The 23,852-nt window shown below is 42.8% G+C and overlaps 1 protein-coding gene and 1 pseudogene across 5 annotated transcripts in view; one reads left to right on the forward strand and one right to left on the reverse strand.

Moving 5' to 3' along the window:
• The window catches only part of BOD1L1 (biorientation of chromosomes in cell division 1 like 1), a 54,128-nt gene extending 37,996 nt beyond the window's left edge, over positions 1-16,132 (reverse strand). For 2 of the 5 annotated variants that reach the window (XM_025887107.2, XM_073891437.1), the window contains exons 1-7: positions 15,800-16,128; positions 9,743-9,867; positions 5,969-6,159; positions 4,653-5,267; positions 3,887-4,036; positions 1,443-1,609; positions 50-161 (exon numbers count right to left, since the gene is read on the reverse strand). In XM_025887107.2, coding sequence (XP_025742892.1) covers positions 50-161; positions 1,443-1,609; positions 3,887-4,036; positions 4,653-5,267; positions 5,969-6,159; positions 9,743-9,867; positions 15,800-16,036 — 1,597 coding nt within the window. In that variant the 5' untranslated portion in view covers positions 16,037-16,128. Of the gene's footprint in view, positions 1-49; positions 162-1,442; positions 1,610-3,886; positions 4,037-4,652; positions 5,268-5,968; positions 6,160-9,742; positions 9,868-15,346; positions 15,472-15,799 lie in introns of those variants that run through there. The other 3 variants (XM_025887108.2, XM_073891438.1, XM_073891439.1) reach the window with 3 other exon arrangements.
• Positions 16,133-20,578: 4,446 nt separating this feature from the next.
• LOC112835867 (large ribosomal subunit protein P1 pseudogene) lies at positions 20,579-23,319 on the forward strand (annotated as a pseudogene).
• The last annotated feature ends 533 nt before the right edge of the window (positions 23,320-23,852 follow it).

Here is a 23,852-nt window from a genome sequence, read left to right on the forward strand (position 1 = left end):
AATGAAGTATATAAAATATTTAAAATATTAAAGTTAACACCTCCTATACCTTGAATCTTAGCTTTCGAAGACTTTGTCTTTTCAGCTTTCTGCTTTCGTTTTTCTTCAAGTTTCTCTCTATTAATTTGCCTTCTTAAAAGCCTCTCTTCTTTTTCTTTAGCCTAAAACCACAAAATACTCACAATTATCCTGACCGACTATCAGGAAAAAGCAAAAACACCGAAAAAAAAAAGTTTGTCCTTCAAATGTTCTTACAAAATAATGGGCTTTGCAAAGGTGCATTTTCATTACACAATTTGAAAGCTACCAGAAGAATAAGAGACTGATGTGAAAATTTTCTATTACTCTTTCAGATTGCCATTAGTTTAAAGAATGGGAAAGGTATCATTTTGAGAAATGGTGGTTTAATAAACCAGTTAGTTTAATTATAAGGAGAGCTGTGGGGGGCACCTGGGTGGCTCAGTCAGTTAAGCATCTGACTCCTGAATTTAGCTCAGGTCATGATCTCAGAGTTGTGAGACTGAGCCCCATGTGGGGCTCTGTGCTGGGCATGGAGCCTGCTTAAGATTCTCTCTTTCCGTCTCCCTCGGCCCCACTGCTCTCTTTCTCTCTCAAAAAACAAAGGCAGCTGTGAAAATATGTATAACATCAAGTATACCTAGGTAAATCTCCATAATTTTTAAATTATTCTTAAAGGAGAAAGTTGTGCAGATTTAAGAGACAGGCTAGTCCTACAACAAATACAACTTGCTGGTTATGCTCTCAGGACCCAGATTTTGAATGTGGGACTTTTGCTTTCCTATTTAAAAAAAACCAAGAATCCAGTCTTTGTGGGTTACTCCCACCACCCCTTTCCCACTCAGAACTCAGTCTCAAAGTGCCAAAAACCCTAAGTATAAGCGTTAACTCCTGATGAAGCAAGTTTCTCAAGAGATAAGACACTACCTATTAGCATTTCTATTTCCTTCAAATAATTTTTCTGTGCAATATTTCCTCATTCTAAAATGTGCAATTCCATATTTTAATGTTTCTAAAACTGTTAAGTCATCTTAAGACATGTACACATATGAGGTGGCAATTTTTTTCTCTCAGAAGCTGTTAATAATCCAAGGACCCATCTTGTAACTAGAAAATATGTAGACTGCCCCCCCCCTTCATAGTATGTTGATGGCTGCGTATCCTCTTTGTATGACTCAATCCACACTGGATTCAAACATGTTCATACTGTGAAGCATTCGTTACCAAGTTCTCACTATTGATCATAATGACACGAACACCTATGTCCCATGTTTATGTCTGTTCTGCCTCATTAAATGGCAGGTTCCTGAAGGCAAAACCAACATGTCAGTTTAGTGTGCTTCCCAGTACCTTGCACACAGACTAGCCAAGTTTGTCAACCCAGCTGAATAGGTTAAAAGAGCAACAGATCGAGTCTGACTTACAATTGACTGGCGCCGTTGTTCTACAGTAAGCTCATCGTCAGAATCACTGTAATACTTTGAGTAAAGATATGGTTTGTGAACATAAGCGTGCCGTACACTTTTTGCTTTTCCTTCACTGGGATCACTGGTTTGAATTTTTGTTTTGTTCTGTTTGTTCTTCTCCTCATCTGGAAGAAAGCCAATAGAAAAAGGAGTGCTCCTGTAAATGACCAATAAAATCAACACTATGCTTGATCAACATCAAGTGGCAAAAACAGTACCCATGGAGTTCAAGTGTATTTGTAGGTCCGATGGGAAGTACCAGTATATAAAAAATCAGAAATAAACATTTTTAAAGGCTGTAATCCATATCTTAATTTATTTCTTACAATTAGCTCCTCACACATAAAGAAAGTGAAGAAAAATCAGATCTTATCACCATTTACGATTCCTTGACAAATAGTTAATTCTCATTTGTATGTCAGTGGACTTGGTATGAATGTTTTACCACTGTAAAAGTGAATAAATTTACTCGAAGCCACACTTTAAAGTGGGCTTGAGATTTTTGTTTAATTTGAGATTTTAATGATACAAGAGTCAAGAGTCGATAACTGGCCCTACACCAAGTATATACTAAAACCCCTCTACCTTGGGGCACCTGGGTGGCTCAGTTGGTTTAGCATCTGACTTCAGCTCAGGTCATGATCTCAGGGTCCTGGGATTAATTAAGCCCCTGAGTCAGGCTCCCTGCTCAGTGTGGAGACTGCTTCTCCCTCTCCCTTTGCCCCTCCCCCTGCTCATGCTCTCTCTCTCAAATCAATAAATAAAATCTTAAAAAAAATTAGAACATCTCTATCCTAGGAAGGTGGGTATGTTGCCCCATGACACAGCTAAGTAGGAAACTTGTAAACAAGGTTTTCATTTTCTACCACTTAGTACTCTCAAAATAATCACCTTATTACTTTTTGGATCACATACATAGAAAACCTAGTCCTGTCCAGGAAAATACTTGAAAAGCCCCATAAAAGCACCTAGAACGAGAATTTTCGTCAGCTTCAGAAAGTGGGGTGCTCACAGGATGAGTGCCATTCATCATTCTACATAGAGCCTACAGAACTGACCTCACGAGGAGGTATGAAAAGCAGATGAGTACCTATGTTGCTTTTTGAAATGGTCATCCCGGGGCTACTAAGATTGCAAAATGGAGATACTGAAAAATATTTCCATGGAATTAAAAGCACCTACTTATTCTCCTCTAGGTGTTCTATCCAAAAGCCAACAGCAAATTTACAAGATGCTACTTACAAGTAGTTGCAAATATTTGATTTTTAAAAAAAGGTCATAAGCAGAACTTAATCATGTGATACAGAGCAGCACAAAATGTTGGTTAGAAGCCCAGACTCAGATTTGAAATAGGCACTGGAGCTCAACAGCTGCATGACCCCGGACAGGAGCCCTTCTCTTGGTGACTGTTTCCTCACTTGGACCTACTTCCCAGGACCATTGTGAGGATTACAGCAGCTAGTACACAGAGCACAATGCCTGGAATACAGTCAGCATAAAGAGAAGTATGGTCTTGCCCTGGGACAAGGCAAGACTGTGCTCTAGCTTCTGGGAGGTAATCTCTAAGTCTCTGGGATGTCATGTCTGACAGGTGTTTCTGTTTGCCTGGGGGTCTTGGGTCAAGCTAAATCATCTCACAGTATGATCTGGGTTGGAAGATCAGAGCCATGGGGTATCAGCCTGACCTTTGGAGGGGCTGGGGACTGAGATTAGACACTATGTCTCCATGATGGAGCCCCAACAAAAATCTTGGGTATCAAGGCTTATGTGAGCTTCCCTGGTTGGCAATTAGCCATATATATTGTCTGACATCAATGGCAGGAAAGTAATGTTCTCCATGACTCCACAGGAAAAGGCCAACTGGAAGCTCCATGTTTGGAACTTTCTTGGACTCTGGCCTATGTGCCTGTTCCCTTGGCGGAGTTTAATGTGTGTCCCTCAGCTGTAATAAACCATAACCACAAATTTTAAAGCTTTCAGTGAGTTCTGTGAGTCCTTCTAGAGAATTATCAAAACTAAGGGTGGGCTTGGGGACCCCAAATTCGCAAATGGTATCAGAAGTAAGGGCAGTCTTGTGGACCGTCTCCCTCAATATCACCCATACAAACCCAGACACATACACCCACACATACAGCATCTTCCTGTACACGGTCTCATCCATACCTTCTAATAAGCCTGAAGAATGGAGTTAAAAGATGGGAGAACTAAGGCCTGTTGAGTAACTTACCAAGCTTGCTCAGACAGACAACCTTGGAGCTAGGGCCCAGAAACAAATCTTCCAACTACAAAGTCCCATGCTCTTGCCACTATACCACACTGTCTTTCACAATAGAGCCATCTGAATATACAAATAATGCTCGACGGGAAGCCTCACAGAGGCATTATTAAGTAAAATGCTTTACCATCTGATGTAATCTCTCCTTCTTCCATGCTATCAGACATTACAACTTCCTCCTCGGTGTCTTCTTCAAAAGAGGAAAGGTCACTGGTATGGACAGAGCTAACTGTGATGTCTGTAAGTCCATCCACATCAGAATCTATCAAAGAGCAATCTTCAAAAAGGAAATAAAACACGAAGATAAATCATGTTGTTACAAGAACATATTCAGCACCCAATTCCTAAATTACATTTATAATTTTCTGCATTAAGTACATGTCAAAGATCTTCAACTATAGAAATAAAAATCTCTCAAAAAAAAAAAAAGAAAATAAGAAATAGAAATCTCCCATTTGTAACCAGTATCAAGGTAGAGCTGTTTTGAGAAAATACAAAGGCAAACTAGTATTCTATAAAAATAACTACTAATATATGATGTAAATGACATACACAAAAGCAAATGTTAAGAAAGTGTAATATTTACTAATATTTTAAAGATTAGGATATACAACTATGAATTAAGTTGCTTGGAATAATGTATGTGCATAAATTACAAGTTAAATTGTAAGGTTTAGAGCTTCTCTCTTCATTTACTTTGTGAGTTGGTACATCGGCATAGAAAATATACAAATGTTTAGTCTTCATTTTTTAGCAAAGGGGATATGAGTTTTCAGGCTTTTGAAACACAAGTATCAAATAAAGCTATTAAAATTTGAAGGCAAATTTCACACACCCCCATTGACACTTTTTGACATGTAAACAGTTGAAGATTTTTGCGAGTTTTTATATACCTTCTTTTGTCCCTTCAAAGCTTTTAGCTTTATTACTGTTCTTTTCTGAAGGGAGTTTTGAACATTCTACTTCTTTTTCCTTTGCTTGCTTTTCCTCTTTCACTTTTTGTAGGTCCTCACTCCTTTTTGAGTGATCAAATTTCTTTTCGATCTTTTCCTTCTTTTCTTTCTTTCTTTCTCCTTTGTCATTGCTCTCTGGCTTCTTTTCACCTTTGTCTGTTGATTTGTTTTTTTGGTCACTGCTTTCCTGTTGAACATCTTTATTTAGCAGAATTGAACTATTGCTCTCTTTTGTGTGATTTTTAATTTCTTCAACTGGACAAGGGAGATCAGTAAATTCTTCGGACTTAGGGGCTGTCTCCTGTCCTTCCCCGGCAGAGTCGGGTGTAGATTTTTCTTTATCGGCTATGTCCTCTGAAGTTCTCTCTTTTTCAGTACTAGTGTCAATGCTTGGCTGAGAAGGGAGTTTTTTGGATGCTCTCTCACTGGTCTTGGCATTTGACGTTTCTGTTGAAGCCCTGGCCGCACTGGCTTCTTGGTTAAGAGAAGTTATGGTTTCCAAGATTGACATGGCATCATTGGCTACATTAGCGCTGGGTCCAGGAGCTGGGACACCTTCAAGGGAAAGATAAGTGTTAGAAAAAATTTATGCAGAGGCGCCTCGGTGGCTCAGTCGGTTGAGTGGCTGACTCTTGATTTTGGCTCAGGTCATGATCTCAGGGTCCTGGGACTGAGCCCCGTGTGGAAGTCTGCTTAAGGATTCTCTCCCTCTCCCTCTGCCCCTCCCTATGCTTGTGCACGTATGTGCACTCTCTCTCTAAAATAAATAAATCTTAAGGAAAAAAAAAAAGAAAAAGAAAGAAAAAATTTATGCAGAAGATAAGCCCCTCTGCTGAATTAAGCCCCTGTCATCTTTACAAGACACATATGATGTAGAGACCATTCATATTCCTTTAGACTTTTGGATACCAGTACTAATACCTAGCACATTCTAAATTCTCTACTGTTCTAATACTGAATCATAGGAAAACCACCATGCAAATCTGAGAATAGTCTAATTTTCTTTAGTTATTTTAATTATTTCCTCTATTGAAACACACACACACGCTCAATACATTAGTAAAATGTCTATTACTTTGCATTAATCTAAAAAAGAAATGCTCTATCAGTTGAGAAAAATAGGTGATATTTAAAATAAATATAATTTCACCAGAGTAGCCATGGAGAGAGATGTATTAAGGAACTACACATCCCTAACTTGATACTCGGTTCAAGAAGCAAAGCAATGGAACTGACCAAGAGGAAAAGCAAGGCACCTTGTGTAATGAGGGAAGAGTCTGGTTTCTCATCGTCGGGGGCTGTGCTGCTACTTGCTTCCTCTTTGTGATTTAGTGTGGCCAAAAACTCATGCACAGCTTTCTCCACTTGAGGTCTGAATGTGTGGTTGATCTTTGGATCCACAACCTGAGAAATAATTCGGTCAATACCAGACTCCAACATTCCTGATCTGAAACACAAGATAATTTTTACAGAAAAGTAAAAAAACAATTTCATATTACTTGCATTAATTACTTTTAGGTAAAACTGTATCTACTACATATATGTTCAACCTTAAATTTGCTCCAATCCACATCTCAGTGTATGGAAAGAACAGGCGGTGGGAAATACACTACACTACAACAAAGTTGGTATACTTTGTATCACTGGTATCACTAGTGGAAATACTAAAGCAGACAAAACAAAAACCAAAACACCCTTAAAACTGGACACAATACGCTATGTAGAGCCCACACTTATAGGTGATGTCTACCTTACTCCAACCCTGGCAGGGCATATGGGAATAAATATTCACTAAAGCTGAGTTCTGGGTATAAAATAAACCTATGGACTCTACAGCTTTTTTTTTTTTTACAACAGAAAAATGTAAGCCTTTTGTAAGTATTAGGATCTCCAGGAAAACTGAAGAAACATACAGAGTGTAATGTTATTAAACTTACAAAAAAAGAAGGAAAAAGAAAAAAACTTTAGAAAAACAAAAACAAGACTTCTGGCTTTCTATTATCTTCCTGCTATAAAAACTGGTAATTTATTCATTCAACAATTATGTTACTGAGTGTCTTCTCCATAACAGGCACCATGCTGGTCACTGGTCCACTACAAATCAGACCTGGTCTGATTCTCCTGGTCGGCAGGAGAAATAGACAAACAATTAAAATACCAGATGATAGGCACTACAACACACCATCTATTGTAGGGAAAGAGTGGAATAAAGAGTGATTAGATATGTTTAAGATAATTTGGGGATGCTTCACAAAGAGAAGACATTTGCACTGAGCCTTGATTTCCACAGAAGCAAAGAGGAAGAAAGAGCTTAGAGAAATATACACAAGAGACAGAGGAGCAAAGGGGGCAACAAAGTCTGAAATGTGCAGAAAATCACAAAAGTGTGAGTAAAATAAGAAGACAAGGATTTATTTAAGAAATGTACCTAAAACTTGTTTCTTCCTAAAACAAAACAAAACAAACCACCTGAGGAGCCAAAGTTCCCTGGACAGTGCTGCAAGAGCAGGGTGCTGGGTCCTTCCAGCTTCTAGGCCTCAGGCTCTCTCTGAAGAATGGGGGAGGTGTTTCTGCTTTTACACTACAATGCTATTTTTGAGTGCAGCTCAGTCTGGAGTAGAGGATGGATTTGATTTCCATTTCCTGAGGCACCTTGCAGCCCTGTGATACTATAATTCTTCTTAGGTGGGCCATGGAGAAAAATGAGTCAACACCACACAAAGTAGGTAACCTGCTTTTTAAAGTTCTAAGATAAAAAAAAAAACAAAACCCCACAAATCCTGCAAACATTGTTACATCTTAGAGGTGCCTTCAAAATGTAGCAGGTGGAAAAGAAAAGGACAAGCAATCTTAAAAATGTTTTAAGGCACAACGCAAAGGCATTAGATAAAAAATAAAACCCACCCACCCTAAAATTACTGCTGCAGCCTCTTTCTCTGCCTATATTCTGGGTCCTTATCTACTTTAGTCTCCCACCGAGGTCAGCTCTGATCGGAAAGTGGAGGACGGTCCTTTGACCACACTGATCTTAGTGGGCTTACTCGAGTGTGGTGTGGTCACAGCTGCCTCACCAGAGGGAGAAGCCACAGTCCTCTATCCATCCAAGGGCAAGGCCAAAATGCCAGCAGGTGGTATTTTCCTGATTAAAGCTACTTCCTCGTCTTCTTCTAAATTGTTCAGTTAAGATCATTATTTAGAGCTATCTAGCATTTTAGATTCTGTTGTTCAAATGATTACATAAAAAGAATACTACTGAGTCAGAATATCAATGATTAAGCTCAACAATTCGAAATTGCTGATATTAGTCAGTTTTTGTTCTATAAAAATGGCAATTGTAGATGGTTCAAGCTAGTGGTCAAATGAGTATTTCTCAATGTCTGTATGAAAAACTGTTTGAAATTGTATTTATAGGGGCTAGTCCCTCCCTACAACAGTAGTTGGACACAATTCTTTCTTTAAGGAAGCCTGAAAACGTTATAATCAGTAACATATAACTTTACTAATGGAATTTAAATAAGAGAATATTTTATTTAAAAATAAATAACATAGCTAGAAGAAAATTTACAAATGTCCCAAGAAGAGCAATGACTAAGTTATCCAAGAGACAGCTGTTTCCCCTGTTCTAAAATGTCTCTAGAAGCCAGTCCCCATCCCCCACGCTACAACACCAACTGCTAGTAGTCACAAGAACCCCTTACTGATGGGGTACAGCAACCCCTCACCAAACAAGATTCTGTGAAAATGTCTTATACTGGTCCCTAAGAATTGGAAGTGCTTGATTTTACAGGGGCAAGAAAAGAGTAACTGCCGACTGCTTCCATCCTTTCTAGGTTGCTTGGTAATCAGGAGTACTCTGTAGAAGCAGAAGCAGGTGGTGTGCCCTTGACATTGTCCATAGGCTTCCCCCACCCCCAACCCGCATCTTTTGACCTCTCCTGAGCTCTTTTACAGGTTCCTCAAACATCCTCTAAAATGTAGACAACAAAGCGATTGTTAAATTTCCCTCCTCTATTCTGCAGTAGGAGACAGTCTGAGCTCCCAGGCTCCTGGTTTCTAGTACTACCTGGGGCTAAATGGGTCTTTGAGTCAGAGTGGGAAGTCCTGTCTGTGGGGCTTCCTGCACGTAGAACTATCAATGGAGTACGCACACTATTAGGCTTGCAAGGTTCCTACAGGACAAGAGGGCATGAAAAGGTGGCAGGTAGAAGATGGATGTGTTTAATGGTTTACAAGTCAAGTTTCATTCTAAAAGATGAGGTTGAATGTAAATATTTGTCAGGAGAGGAAGACTAGGCACTCTTTAAATAACAGTCACCCCTGTGGCGGGAAGGGTGAAGCAGAGATATAGGGTCCAGGTCTTCTTGTCTTGGCAAATATTTATATTCAAGAACAAGACAGTATTGCAAATCTGCTTTTTTGGGAACACTTTTTTTTTTTTAGGTCCCTCTAAACATTCCTGCTCTTCTCATTCTCTTTATGTTTACCCAAAAGTGGCTCTGACAGGTCCAAACACACTTTTCTTAGCCATAGCATCACTAAAAAGCAGTTAAAAGTCACAGTAAAGTGCAAAAAAAAAAAAAGGGGGGGGAACTCTATTAGAAGATACAAGACACAGCCTCAAATCAGAGGCAATTATTTTAATTGCAATGATCTAGAATGTCTTTTTATTTGTCAAAGAGGCATAAAAAAGCCTGATCTTTTAGGGTCAAGAAAACAGTTGTGAATGAACGGTATAGGATATTCTGGCACTTACCATCTATTAATATTCCACCCTAGGGTTTTTTTTAAGTCACCTTGTCACCCTCTTCCTTCAGGTTGTTCCCCAGGTCTACAGGAGAAGTCAGACTGCTAAAACTCATGGGGAAACCTGAAGTGATTAGAGCACGCTCTAAAATTACACCGCATCACATATGAAGCGGCCAACCAAACCAGATAAAACAACATCAGACTTCCATGTAACGTCCCTGCCTATCACTGAGTAGATGGACATCGTCAAGCTGGTCTAGGGGCCCTGTGGTTCAGAGACTTACTTGAGCACTTGCTGCCTAATGTTGTTTCTTAGCTGGTTCTTATTGAGGTGGGGACTCCATGTATGAGTTGCCAAGTGGTTTGCAACAAAGTTGTCAACCCGTTGCCTCAGGTTCTGATAGGCAGGCTAGAGAGGAAAAAAAAAACCACAAATGTTAAAAATCTTCAATGTTATACAGTATCAATATTTATAGCCTCAGGAATTTGAGTATCTTTAACAGTATCAATGTGTTTTAGATTATAGTATCAATGTGGCAACTAAATTTCTCAGCTTATGACCATGCTGCTTCAGGAAAACAGACCTTCAAATACTGCTTATTTTGTCTAAGACAAGATGTTTGGAGGCGGGAGGAACACAGAGAAGAAAGACATACCTCTTATTTGTAGACAAGGGACTAGAAAGACACAAATAAATATTAGTGTACGGTGATTTGGAGGAAAGAGGGAGAGGAGCAGAGGAAGAAGTCTTTGTTGATAACATGGCATCTGAGTTGGAACTTCAAGGTTCCAACTCAATCGGAAAGGTGGGCCTTGCAGATATGGCCCACAACAGAAGTGAAGAGCAACTGGATGAGAAAATGTGGGGTCAGGAGCATTTGGGGGCATCCAATTTGTTTGGGTAAGAGAATATAAAAAAGCAGAGATATGAGGTTAGAGACAGCTTGGGGCTAGGGCTTGGAGGGCATTGGGTACCCGTATAAGAAGTCTGGAATTATGGGGTTGAGAACAGGAAACCACTGCACATGAACAGAGTGGTATGTGATAGTTGAGTTTTCTGATGATTAATCTTCTGACAGTGAGAAAGTAAAGAGACACAAAATATACTTAGGAAAGGATGCAGTAACTCCAGTGATGAAGGTCTGTACTGGCATGGCAGAAATGGGCTGAAAGGCATGGAACCAAGAGAAGTCACAGAAGGGTAACACTAGACCTGGGCATTAAATTTGATGTAAAGTAGAGGTTCTCAAATGGGAGCGATTTTGCCCTCCACTCCCACCCCAGCGGACATTAGATGATGTCTGGAGACATATTTGGTTGTGACAACTCAGGGAGCTGCTATTGGCATCTTGTGGGTAGAGGGCAGGGATGCTGCTGAATATCCTAGAGTGCAGAGGGGAACCCAGAACAACAAAGAACTACCCAGCCTAAAATGCCAACAGTGCTGAGGCTGAGAACCCCTAAGGTAAGGGAAGCAGAAGAGAGGACACAGATTATGCCACTTCTTAAAAGGACATTGCCTAGAAGGAATGTTGGACCACCCCAGGAGGACCTCACACTCCATTCCTAGAGGCTACCCCCCCAACTCATGTTCTCTGTGTCTTTCATGTGGCTTTTAATGTAGAGGAGTTTGGGCATCCCTGAATGACTTTCAGCAACACTGTACAGCTTCATCTTCTGCCATTTGCTGCTGCTCTCTTTACCCTTCAGAGCTCATATTCCAGAGATCAATTCTCCTGCCTTTCAATCTTCTGTCCTTACCACTTCCTCTGTTTTCCATTTGGCAAACTTCTCACCTTCGGGGCTCAAGGATGAGCTCTGTGATGTTATCCCGACACCCACAGTAGGCTCCCCTGGCCTTCCCCCATGTTCCTTCTATATATACCACCTTTCCAACAATCCTTGCATGCTGCATTTGGGGGGGGGGGCGGATTTATCTCTCCCCTGAGTGGGAAGCCTGCTCCTTCCACTCCCTAATCTTACCTTTCACATAGCTTATCACACTGGTTGGCAGATACGCAATTAAAAAGCAGTTGTTATATGAGATGGCTAGATAACTATCCCCAGCACAGATGATAAGGTTTCAACCCTTCCTAATGTCTGCTCATCCCTCCCAATTTCCAGACTTTTGCCGATACCTATTTTCTATCTTACAAGAGACACTCAAGATCATTTCTCACCCCGGCCCATTCATCCAAAATCAATGTGAACTAAAACTAATTCTTTCCCTCCAGTGACTCTAAAACATAATTCTCTCCAGTATCCCCAATCTCGGAACCACTGGGCTCAAACATCACCATGTATTTAGCCCTCTAGTTGCTCCACAGCAAGCTCCAATTTGAATGACAACAGGTAAATTCTGTTACCACATTCTCCTTCCAGTGAAAAGCCTAGTGACTCCCGCAGTATTTTGGATTCCAATGCTCCCCTCAGAGGTTCTCTCTTCCTCTTTTCTTCTTTTGCAGTGCTCTGGTCAAAAGCCTTGGGAGACACCCTCGACTCTTCGCTTTCTCTTCCACCCCAGCTTCACACCACTGGCAAATTCTGTCAGCATTAGCATTAAAATATACTTGGAATCTGGCCAGTCCCACCCTCTTCACTGCTACCAGTCTGGTCCAAGGCACTCCTCAATCTCTTGTCTACATTTGTCACTGATCTCCCTGCTTCCACTCCTGACCAACTAAAGTCTATTTTTCTAAGAGCAGTTACGGTAAATCTTCCAAAATTAGGGTGATCATATAATCTATTATCTAAACCACATCAGGACTGAAGAGGACACTACTAATAATTACCTAAAGCCAACCCATCTAACATGGAAACTGGATCATGTCCTTAGGCTCAAAACTTGCCCGTGGCTTCTCCGCTCCAGTAAAAGCCCAACTCTTAGAATGGCTTCCAAGGCTTGTCAGATCTGTGAAGGGAGGGCAGGAGGGCCACTCCTATCCTACCTTCTAGCACTTTCCCCCCTCACCAGGTTCTGCCTCAGGCCTTCCAAACTGGCTGTGGTCTCTACTTAGATTGCTCAGCCCCATATAGCTAGATGGCTTCTTCAGTTCCTTCAGGGATGGCTCAAGTATCATGTTACTGAAATGCTTCCCGAACAACTTATTGAAAACAAATCAGCAACCCTTTGCATCCTCACCCTGCTTTATTTCTTCCATAGAACCTATTACACATTATTTCCTGTCTGTTTCTCTCTCCTGGGATGCAAGCTCCGTAACAGCAAGGACGTTTCATTCACTGCTGTATCCTGGCACCTAACACAATGCCTGGTACATAATAAATATTTGTTGGGTGAATAAATTTATATGCTCTGTCTTTGATATTCCTTTCAAATCTAAAAAGAAAAAGAAAGGCAATAATCACAGTGACCAGGAGCCATTTGTAACTGAGAAAGTATCCAAAAATTGGCCTTTATTACCTGGCGAGAAAGGTGTCACATTTATTTGGTTGGTGAGCGCTCTGCCTGGGATAGAATGATGGGCCTCTCTTGATCTTCCCTCTCATTACTCTCCAGTGTGACCTCAGAGCAAAAGAGTTAGAATAGCTTTGTAACCTCTCGGCTTGCTCCAGGGATCTGGTAACTAGTCATCTAAGCAGAGGAGCCTCAGCATCAGTTAGGGATGTCCAAGGTTCCAGTTCTTTGGGTAGGAGGGCTGATTTGGTCTACTATGGTCAGATCCCTCTCTTGGTTGCTTAAGGACCATCAGTGATCCCAGGACAGTTTGGAGGGTTTTATGGTCTTCTGGAGTGGCGGCAGACTTTGGTACTTTTCATCTTGCTTTAAACACACTGGGCTGGATGACAGTTTTGCTCTTTGAAAGCACCTGATAGGTATCAAATGTCTTGATTCTTAAATATGCATGTGACTGACACTCCAGTTACTGCTAACCTTATAGAGTATGTACTGCAGGTTAGAGTGTGACACAAAGCAGGTCAGTCTTCAGGGTTCAATGATCAAAAGCATCATACCACAAGTGGTCTCAATTATAAGGTGTTCTTACAGCTGAGACTCAACAGTTCCACTAAAGTGATGCTCCTCTGCATCTTATGTCTACTCTGGCCCACTCATCACATTGGGAGGATGTTAAGCTCATACCAAAGAAAACCTTGGCGTCTGTATTTTTTTTGAGACTTTCTAACTTAAGTCTTTTTTTTTTTTATAAGAAAAGGGAGTATAAAATGCTATAAAATAAGAAAAATATTTTAAATTAAATTAAAATCTACATAATTGTTTATAAAGCTAAGGAAGAGGGAGAGGGAGACAGTCATGGGGGAGAGAAGCAAGATAACCAGAAACAGTAGGCACAGGAGTAGAAAGACAAAGAGAAAAAGAGAGGGGGGCAGGCATCAGGAGTGAAGAAAAAGAGAAAGGACATGAGGGGTGAGGAAAGAATTTCCATCATACCCTGGCATCTTCTGCTGCCAGGGGAGGGGTATCATTTCAGTTCTACTCTTCTCTAGTCTCAAACATTAAAACAAGGGACTTTATTCTGTGGTCGCTGAACTCCTTGAAACTATGTATTAGGTTGCGCCACAAACTGCCTACAGCCAACCATTTCTGAATTACAAAACTGTATTTTAATACGTATATGTGCATTTTTCTTGGGAGAAGATCCTAGCTTCATTTGATTGTCAAGGTAACTGTGCTTCCTTCCTTCCCCCCAATAAAGCTTTTCAGACTTCACTTTGAGAGGATCTGGCAGGGACACTACCGACACACAACAGTAACATTTGGTGGGGAAGAAAAAGTTGAACCTCAGCTATTGTAGTGCCTCCATCAGCATATTTAATTTTCCAATGTGGGTACACAAGGGTAACATACAGATCTGTAAGTGTGTGAGAACAGCAAAGTGAGGTCTCTACTTGCTGGATACAAATAACCAGCTTTATTTGGGTAACATCTACCTGGACTTGTCTAATCTCCCATTGAAAAAAAAAGGGGGGGGGAATTAGGGATTATTTTCAAAATGATGGCTGTGCATATTCCCTAAAACAAAGCGAGAAAACTATACACTGCCTATGGAGAAGAACATACCCAAGTATACTGAATTCTCTGTGGTGTAAAAACCCCGTGAACAGGTGCATTCTACTCCTGTTCTACAAGGTGGACCAGAGTCCTTGTAAGAGAAGATGTCCCCAGATTGTCCAGAGGGTTTTCCCAGAGGAGACAGCAGAATTGTGTGCAGTTCTCATCAAATCCTGATGAACTCTGAGTCACAAGGAAGAATCTGTGGAAGCTGCAAACACCCCTTTCTCAAAGAAATGAGGTTCCTCAAAAAAAGCTGAATGTGCTGAGAAAACCCTCACTCCATCAAACTCCAATCTGACGGACCCAACCAGATATTAGCCCCAATCCCCAATTTTTTAATCGTTTCCTTCAAGAGTTTCCAGAATTCCAGACTCTGTTTTCCACCCACCTCACTGCTCTTTCCTGGTGTCCTCTGCTCATTCTTTGCAGAACCAGCTAAGTGTATCCATTCCTGCTACCAGCCCTTCCACTCTGACATTTGGTGCAAAATCCTTCCCCTTCCAGCCCCTAACTCTTTCCATACGAGGAAGCACTTTGCTGACCTTTCCCCCCTTCCCATTATTCGCCAGCACTCACTCTTCTTTCCTGTCCTTTTCCCCTTCAATACCCGCTGTCACCTCTCGTCCACCTTTCACCCTATCCCCAGCCCAGAGAAGTGACTCCACCTAACCTACCTTAATCAGGCAGTCATTGGTGGGGACAAGAGTCCCTACCTCCCTAAAACACCTTTTCGTTGTCTAGGTCGGCCTCCTTACCTTTGCACCCCCTCCCCCCAGTGCCCAGCAAGGCACAGTGCCAATAAGTTGATTCATTATCACTTAAATTTTTTTCCCAAAGACAAAGACATGACTCTTACCGCCCAGAAATCTTCAAGAGAGGACGCAAAAATAACTTGGATACAAAGTGAGCCGCGAAAAAAAAAAAATTATCCGAGATGAAAGCCCTATTAGCGTTAGTGTTTCAAACGAGTCTCCCTGAGAACAATGACTTAGTGTTGCTCACCACTATATTCCACGCGCATAAGCAGTGTCTGCACGTAGTAGGCGATTAACACTAGTCGGTTAAACGAACGAAAGGATCGGCGAATGAATGAAAGCACCGAGCCTTGCACAGTGCCTGGCGCCCAGCAGCCGCTCGAAGAGGAAGCGGCGGCACAGCGAACCCGCGCAGAGGCGCGCTCAGGAGGAGCCCCAGCTGGGGAAGTCAAAGCGCAGCCTGCCGATGGACCAATGCGGGGCACTGCCGGAGAGGACGGCCCTCGGGGTCTTCCCCTTCCCCCGCACACCCGCAGCCCCCGCGCGCCCCGAACCTTGGTGTCCACGTCGGCCAGGCAGTCCCTGCGGAACTGGTCGAAGAGCCCCTGGCTCTTGAGGTGGTTCACGATCATGGCCACGAGCTGCGGGTCTCCGGCGCCGGCCCCCGCGCCGCCCGCCGCACCCGCGCCAGCCCCGGGGCCCGGCGGCGGCGGCGGCGGCTGCGGCTGCGGCTGCGGCGGGGGAGGCGGCGGCGCCGGAGGAGGAGGCTGCGGCTGCGGGTTGGTGGCCATGGAGGCCTGGGCCAGGGAAGGCGCGGGCCCGGGCGGGCGGGCGCTCCTGGGAGGCGGCGGCTGCACCGGTCCCGCCGCCTGAGGGAAGCCAACGGGATGTTGTTACGGAACCAGCGGATCCAGAGCAACCCCGGAAGTGAAAGGGAACCAGGGGAGGAAAGGAAAAGGCGGTGACAATAGCAAGGAAGGTGCGGCGACGGGGGCCGCGAGGGACCAGTTCCCGCCGCCCGCGGGCGCCCTCGCGAGGCCCGGCTGCGGCGGAAGCGGCGGCGACGAAGCCGAGCGAGCCGCGGGGGTCTGGTTCCAAAAGCCAGAGCCCGGAGTCCGGAGTGCTCGGGCGTGCGAGCCGCGCGACTCCCCGAGCCGGGGGCCGACTGAGCGCCCGCGCGGAGCTGGCCGGGGGGCATCGCGGTGGCATTTAGGCCTGACGCTCTTGCTTCTGTTTCACGGAGCAGTCGAGATCCATAGAGATCCGTAGACATTGATAATGCGAACCGCAGGTGGAGCTGCTTATCCAAACTCTCCTGTCCGTCTTCGCTCTCAGCCTACGACCCGGCCCGGTGCTCTTCCAAGCAGGTGGTTCCAGGGGCCTCCTGTCTCTCTTTCCCTCTCTCCGTCTTATTCTTCCGTGGGCATCCCCCTCTTACTCTCCGAGTGTGCCTGTGGGCCATCCCTCCTGCACCTTCCAGCCCGTGAAGACAAACCCGCGGGCGTTTAGTTTGGAGGGTTTGCTATCGATTGCTTTGATAGTAACACGTAACGTTTATAAAGCTCGTACTATGTGCCCGGCGTGGCGCCAAGTGCTTCTTACATTAATTCGTTCACGCTTTAGAACAACACTAAGCTGCATCTTATTTCTGTCCTCAATTTGCAAATCAGGAAACTGCGACGTTCAGTAAAATGCCCAAGGTTACACAGACAGCAAGCAAATCGCCTGATTCTGGACTGAGTTACTTCTAAAATTACTGTTCGTACGCCATCAAAGTAAAATAAGTATTTTTCCTAATTATTTAGTAAAATGTAAAGTTCACTGGAAAGTGCATCTCTTGGTGAAGTGGATATTGTTGCTCTTACAAATTCGTATGTCTGTGGATGAATATGTCTTATTGTTGCAAGGCTGAGAATCACTTCTATTTTTTTTCTTTTGTTCTTATTTCTAGTTTTTACAGCTGTATGCCCTGAAAAACCGTGTTCATATAAATAAGTACTATACCTGGGAATGGAGTTTTATTGTAGCAGTGTCACTCAATTCTTGATCTCAACAAATTAGATTTGATGACTTATGAGTGCACTGTTCAATTCAGCCCTCCTTCAATTTTGTGAAAGCAAAGAATTTGAAAACCACCTGACTTGCGAAGGATTTGTTTATGTAGTCCTTATTGTTCCACTTTTTCAGTTACTGGGAAATATACCAAATAGATTTTATTAAAGTATCAAATGACTATAAATGAGACTTTTTTTTTTTCCAGTGAGATGTACCTTGTTTAACCTGATATATTCAAAAGTTTGGGGAAAACCTAGACATTGTTCATTTTCTTAAATGGTTGCAGATAAAATGTTTTTTTAAATTTTGTTTTGTTATCCCATAGTTTAGTTTTGTCTTTGTCAAAACTTTGCAGCTGATGATACAGCTCATTCAAGTTGAAACTTTGTCAAGCATGGAAAATGTTTGTCATATACCCTAATTAACAAAGCCTGTTTTCATCATCAAACTAGCCAGATCCGATTTACTTTGTATGAGAAACAGTTTGCCTCATTGTTTCAATTCAAATAAAGTGTCAAGCGTTTTGAGGATTGTAATGAAGACTGCAGAGAGAAAAAGTCAGATTACTAGGAGCAATGAAGATTAAAATAGTGTAAGACATAATTGTTTTATCCATTTTCAAAATTAATAGTGAAAATAAGATGCGAATATGATGTTTCCCTTAATTATCAACAATGCAATACAATATGTTGCTAAGTATATGTTATTTACTACGCGTATAGTATGATAAAAGGCATGGCCTCTGTTTGGTATATGTGGATGCATGTATCAAATTTATTCAGCTTTTGGGGAATAACTAAGAATCATCCATAAAAATTCAGCAAAACTCCATAAATTTAGTTAGTCATAGGGATCTAACTTTTAAAAATACAATGAAACAATAAGGCATTTGCTGCTAAAAATAAACTGGTTAGGTGGCTAGTGGCTTCTCCCTCTGCCCCTGCCCCCTACTTGAGTGTGCTCGCTCGCTCTTTCTCTCAAATAAATAAATAAATCTTAACAAAATAATTTGTTTCGTGAATAACATAGAAAATCCTAAATATTTTCTAAAATAAATAAGGTGAGAACTGATTATAATGTAAATAGATGATTCACAATTGATTTTTATAAAATGTGTGTTAACTGTCTTACTCAGTAACACACACTGAATCTAAAAGAAATAGCTATTTGTATCCATGGGTTCAAGTTACACCGGGTATACACATACTAGATACAGTGTAACTTGAACAATTTTGCAGCCTTATAAGCTAGTTACCTTGAAAAGAATGAGAGTCACTGATCTGTACTGCTTTGGCTGCTCAAAGGTACTTTTCTTTACTCTTGAGGACAGATCCTAGAGATGAGTATTGTGAATACCTGGAGGGGAAATGGCATATCTTTAAAGATTAAAAAAAAAAAAAAAGCCTGTTTGGGCGCCTGGGTGGCTCAGTTGGTTAAGCGACTGCCTTCGGCTCACGTCATGATCCTGGAGTCCGGGGATCGAATCCCACATCGGGCTCCCTGCTCAGCAGGGAGTCTGCTTCTCCCTGTGACCCTCTGCCCTCTCGTGCTCTCTGGCTCTCATTCTCTCTCTCAAATAAATAAATAAAATCTTTAAAAAAAAAAAGTCTGTTTTAAGCAGTCATCGTTTCTTAACAATGACCTCTTTGCTTTGATCTCTCCTGTGACTGTTTAGAAACAGTAATGTAATTTTTGACAATAGTGAGGGTGTGAAGTCTTAAAAAAAAATTGCCGTTGTTCCCCTACCCCACTGTGTCTGATTTCAGAACATTCCAACAAGGATCAAATGCTTTTCTCAATGAACGTGATTGAGCTCTCATGTTGTTTCCTAAGTCTGATGCTGAGGTGACAGTTAACAAATTTTATGAATACTTTGGAAATGAGGGGAATGATACAGTATGTTGCTAAATACAGAAGTAATTTCTTATGGTAGCAACTTACTGGGACCCATATGTATCCTCGGACACCATACTCCTGCCAAGTGTCTGGGCCCTGTGATTTCCCCTCTTCTACAGACCAGCCTGCCTAAACCCCGCACCCCTACCCCATCCTCTAAACCCTGTCTCTGAGGGCTAATGCAGTGAAGGCCAGCCATTGGTTTATGACTATCTCCTAACCCCCAAGGAAGCCCATCGCTTACTGGGCCGGTTCCTTCCCTCACCTCCCCAGGGCTTCCCCACTCCAAATCAGGCCCTAGGCCTTGCCTTTCATAATCAAAAGATTGACCAATATCATTTCCTAAATGACCCTCTGTCAACACAAAGCCCAGTTGAGACCTTGAAAGTTTCCGTTTTCAATGACAATAGAACATGTTTTTAGGTGGGGTTCAAGCACCCATTAAGTTCTTCTAACAGTTTTTGTAAGGTTGTGTGGGAGAGGACAAGTATTATTTGCCTTTTCACAGCAAACTCCAAGCTCACAGCTATCCCTGGATTTCTGCTGCAGTATAAAAGGAGATAGTAGTTGGGCAGAGCGTTATCAAATGTGAATATGAGAAGGGGGATTGCTTTTTCTCTTGAAGGAACTTGGAAGAATTGCCACTTGCTCTGGGGTCAGGACATGGAGGTGGGGTGGCACAGGGGGATGGTAAGGTAGAGAAGGGGAGGGGTCTTCCAGGGCAACATTTGGCACACTGGGAAGCTCCTCACTCCTTGCCAGTCTGGGAGTGCTCAAGAGTGAGGGTGCTTTGGAAATGGGGGCTGTGTGAGTATGTTATCCGAAAGAGCTGCAGAATTCAGGAAGGCAGCTGAGACCTAGCTGGTAGGAAAATGGATGATGTGACTGGACAGCAAGATAGTAGGAATGGCACATAAGCCCCTGGGATATTGGGGCAGGAATTCCAGAGAAGGAGAGAAGTCAGGAGGGGGGGGAGAGGGGTGGGAGACAGGTAAGGGGCACCTTCTGGTGAAGTGGGACGTATCAGTCACCTTAGTTATTCATACTTTATTTGATAGGAGAGTCCTGTGTGGGTAATCAGGTAGATGAGCAGTGGTTCTCAAACTTTAGCATGAGTCAGAAATCTGGAGGGCTGGTTGACACACAGTGCCGGCCCCATGCCCAGAGTCTAATTTGGTAGGTCTGGGACAGGGCCTGAGACTCTGTTTTTAACAAATGCTGATGGATCACCATCTGAGAAACATCGGACTAGACCAAACACACCCCACAGGCCTAATCCGGTTTACCTGTCTTTATAAATATTCACTGGAATGTAGCCACGCCCACTGGGGGTTGCTTTGTTTCCATTATCTGGCTGGTTTGGCAGCAAGGCTAGAGTTGAGATGGCAAAGGTGAGGTGAGTTACCCTATGGCCAACCCCTAGGCCAACCCCTAGGCTGGAAGGAGGTAGGCAGCAAAGGTGTGGTTGTGAGACTTACCAGCTGGGAAGCCTGTACTCGAGAACTGCCATTCCCTGGATAACAAATTACTACTTCTCTGAACAGAGGCGATAATGCCTAATTCACAGGGTAGCCAAGTCATATAAATGACAGTGGTTTGTAATATGCAGCCCAGATGAAGTGAATCATTAAGAATGGGTGGAGTTTGTGGGGTGCCTCTGTGGCTCGGTTAAGTGTCTGACTTTTTTTTTTTAAGATTGTATTTATTCATTAGAGAGAGAGAGCGCGCACAAGCAGGGGGAGAAGCAGGCTCTCCGCTGAGCAGGGAACCTGATTTGGGCCTCAATCCCAGGACCCTGGGATCATGACCTGAGCCAAAAGGCAGATGCTTAACCGACTGAGCCACCCAGCTGCCCCGAAGCATCTGACTCTTGATTTCAGCGCAGGTCATGATCTCAGGGTCTTGAGATTAAGCCCAGCATCTGAGATTCTCTCCTCCCTCTGCTCCTCCCCGACTAAGATAAATAAATAAATGAAGTCTTAAAAAAAAAAAAAAAGAACGGGTGGATTTCGGACAGAGAGAGAAAGGGAAAGCTCTGCACGTTGAGGAAAGATCGGGCTATAAAGGAAAAGGGTCAGAGTGTGCCATAAATGAGAATATAATCAAGGTAAAAAACCAGGTCTTTAGTATGGTACTGGGTACACACTCTGAGTATAATAGATGTTCATTTATTATGGGGTATTTATTTCATCTCTGTTAGAAATATTCTGTGATATAGCCCATCAGTTAACATTAAACTGTCCATTAAGATACGTGCAGATTTGCTGCTACTTGGTGAGGAAATTGCTCTTGGCCTTGGGGGAGGGAGGTGGTGGGTAAACCAAGATAGAATTCTAAAATATGAATTTTCTCATCTATGTTTGGGGAACCCTGATGGCCATTTATCTTTCTCTTAAGTGATTGCCTTTTTCCATATTTTTGTTCCGTGTTTCCTAGTGTGAACACTTTTTTCTTCATAAGAAGACACTCCTTTAATGCAGGTAACATCGCTTTTTTCATATTTCTCTGCTCTTAAGATTTAAACTGGTAATGACAGCAATCAGATTAGCAAAAGTGAGATTTATTATGAAGTTAAGGAGCCAGTGTCTATAAATGTTACTGAGTTACTGGCAATTTTGACAATTGTGGTGATATTATAGCAAATGGCTTGAAATAAAAGATATTCTTTATGTGCTTATAAAGATGGAAAGGAGCTTTGCATTTATAGTTTTCATGACAATTGTCTTCATTTATTTGTTTTTAAAAGATTTTATTTATTTTTGAAAGAGAGAGAGAGCACAAGCAGGGGGGAGGGGCAGAGGGAGAAGCAGACTCCCCACTGAGCAGGGAGCCCCACGCAACGTGGGACTCCGATGCTCCCGGGATTCCAGTGCGGGACTCCAATGCGGGACTCCATTCTAGGGCCCTGGGATCATTTCTGGGATCATGACCTGAGCCAAAGGCAGATGCTTAACCAACTGAGCCACCCAGGTGCTGGATTGTCTTTATTTTAAAAATAACTTTAGTGTATGTATATGTTTCTTGAATATTCCAGATGGTAGATGGTGCCCTGAAAACTAAAAGTCACACCTCCAGGAAGGAAATTATGAAAAGGAGAAATGAAAGGAAGAGCCGTAGAAATTGTGTGATATTATCTGAATACCTTAAATCCAGTGCAGGTCTAGGTGGAATCTAGGCAGAAATTCTGAGGGGGAGAAAATAGTGATTATAAGCAAGAAATTGCATACTTAAATAAGAATATTTGACCTCGGAGTAAGGAATATTTTCAGAGGGGAGATGGCTGACAGGCATCTATGAAAGGGAGGGATCCAAAGTATCTACAATTGGCATTGTCTCTATGGAGAGGCTGTATTTGCTATGGAGAGCCAGAAGAATTTTCCTTTCTTCTCTGTTAGGTTATTTGGCTGGTCAGACAACTGAATGGACATGAGACAGACTTAAAGGAGAAAAACAAATTAATTCCATGCATACAGGAGCTCCATGAACATGAGATCTGAAGGGCAGCCAGGTAACAGAAGCTTGTATAACATCCTAGCTAAGAAAAGGGGTAGGGGTCAGGGGATATGAAGGGAAGGAAGGCGAGACAGGTTTGGAGAACAAAGCTTGCCCTGTTCTGCAGGTAAGTTTCTTAGGGAAGAAGGGATCTTCTAGCCTCTTTCTTCAGTTGCCACTAAGGTGCTCAGTCCTTCAGAGGAAGGTGAGGCCACTTTGGGGTGAGGCCCTCCTTCATCAGTGACTAGCATGGTGCCTGGCAGCACCCACCAAGCAGTTGCCTGCAGTCTGGCCTCCCCCTGGAGCTCACCTGCATCCTCTGAGCCCTTAATCTGCCAGACGATGAGCTGACAGTCATGGAGGATAAGACCAATGCCTTTAGTAAAGCAGCCCGTGTAAACAGTGAAGCTTTCTGGCCAGGCTTGTTTTCAATGACTTTGGCCAATGTCAACATCGGGAGCTTCCACTGCCGCATAGGGGCTGGTGGACCTGCCCCAGCAGGAGCTCCTGCCCCCTCCACCACTGCTGTCCCAGATGAGGAGAAGAAAGTGGAAATAAGGAAAGAAAATCTGAGGAGTCTGATGATGACACGGGCTTTGGCCTTTTGGTAACATGTCCAATAAAAAGCTGAACTCTTAAAAAAAAAGTGCCTTCTGGTAATAGTTCTCTTCCTGTTACAGGCTTCCTTTCCCATGTAAACTTAGGCAGCTGAGGTGGAGGTAAAGAGCTTTTCCTGAATCTGCTGGGTTTTGATTACCTTTGGTTCAAAATAATCCTCATGCTAAAGGAACATATTTGGGAGACACTTGTTCTGAACCCCTTCAGCTATTAGGTGCCAGCCATTAAGTTCAATTAGATGATCTTAGTTGTCCCTCTTATGACTCTGTGATCATTAGGTAACATTTGGGGCATATTTGGCTTCACATTTGGATTTTACTATGGGGGGGCACCTGGGTGGCTCAGTCGGTTGAATGTTCAAGTCTGTTGAAGTCATGATTCCAGAGTCCTGGGATCGAGCCCCACATTGGGCTCCCTGCTCAGTGGGGAGCCTCCTTCTCCCTTTCCCTCTGCCTGCTCCCGCTGCTTGTGCTCGCTCTCTCTCTCTGTCAAATAAATAAAATCTTTTTTTTTTTTTTTTAAAGTTTACTATAGGAAGAAAAGGTA

This window comes from Callorhinus ursinus, unplaced genomic scaffold, assembly GCF_003265705.2.
Source record: "Callorhinus ursinus isolate GAN/ISIS: 27379988/994484 unplaced genomic scaffold, GSC_fseal_2.0 scaffold4, whole genome shotgun sequence".
Classification (NCBI taxonomy): Eukaryota; Metazoa; Chordata; class Mammalia; order Carnivora; family Otariidae; genus Callorhinus; species Callorhinus ursinus.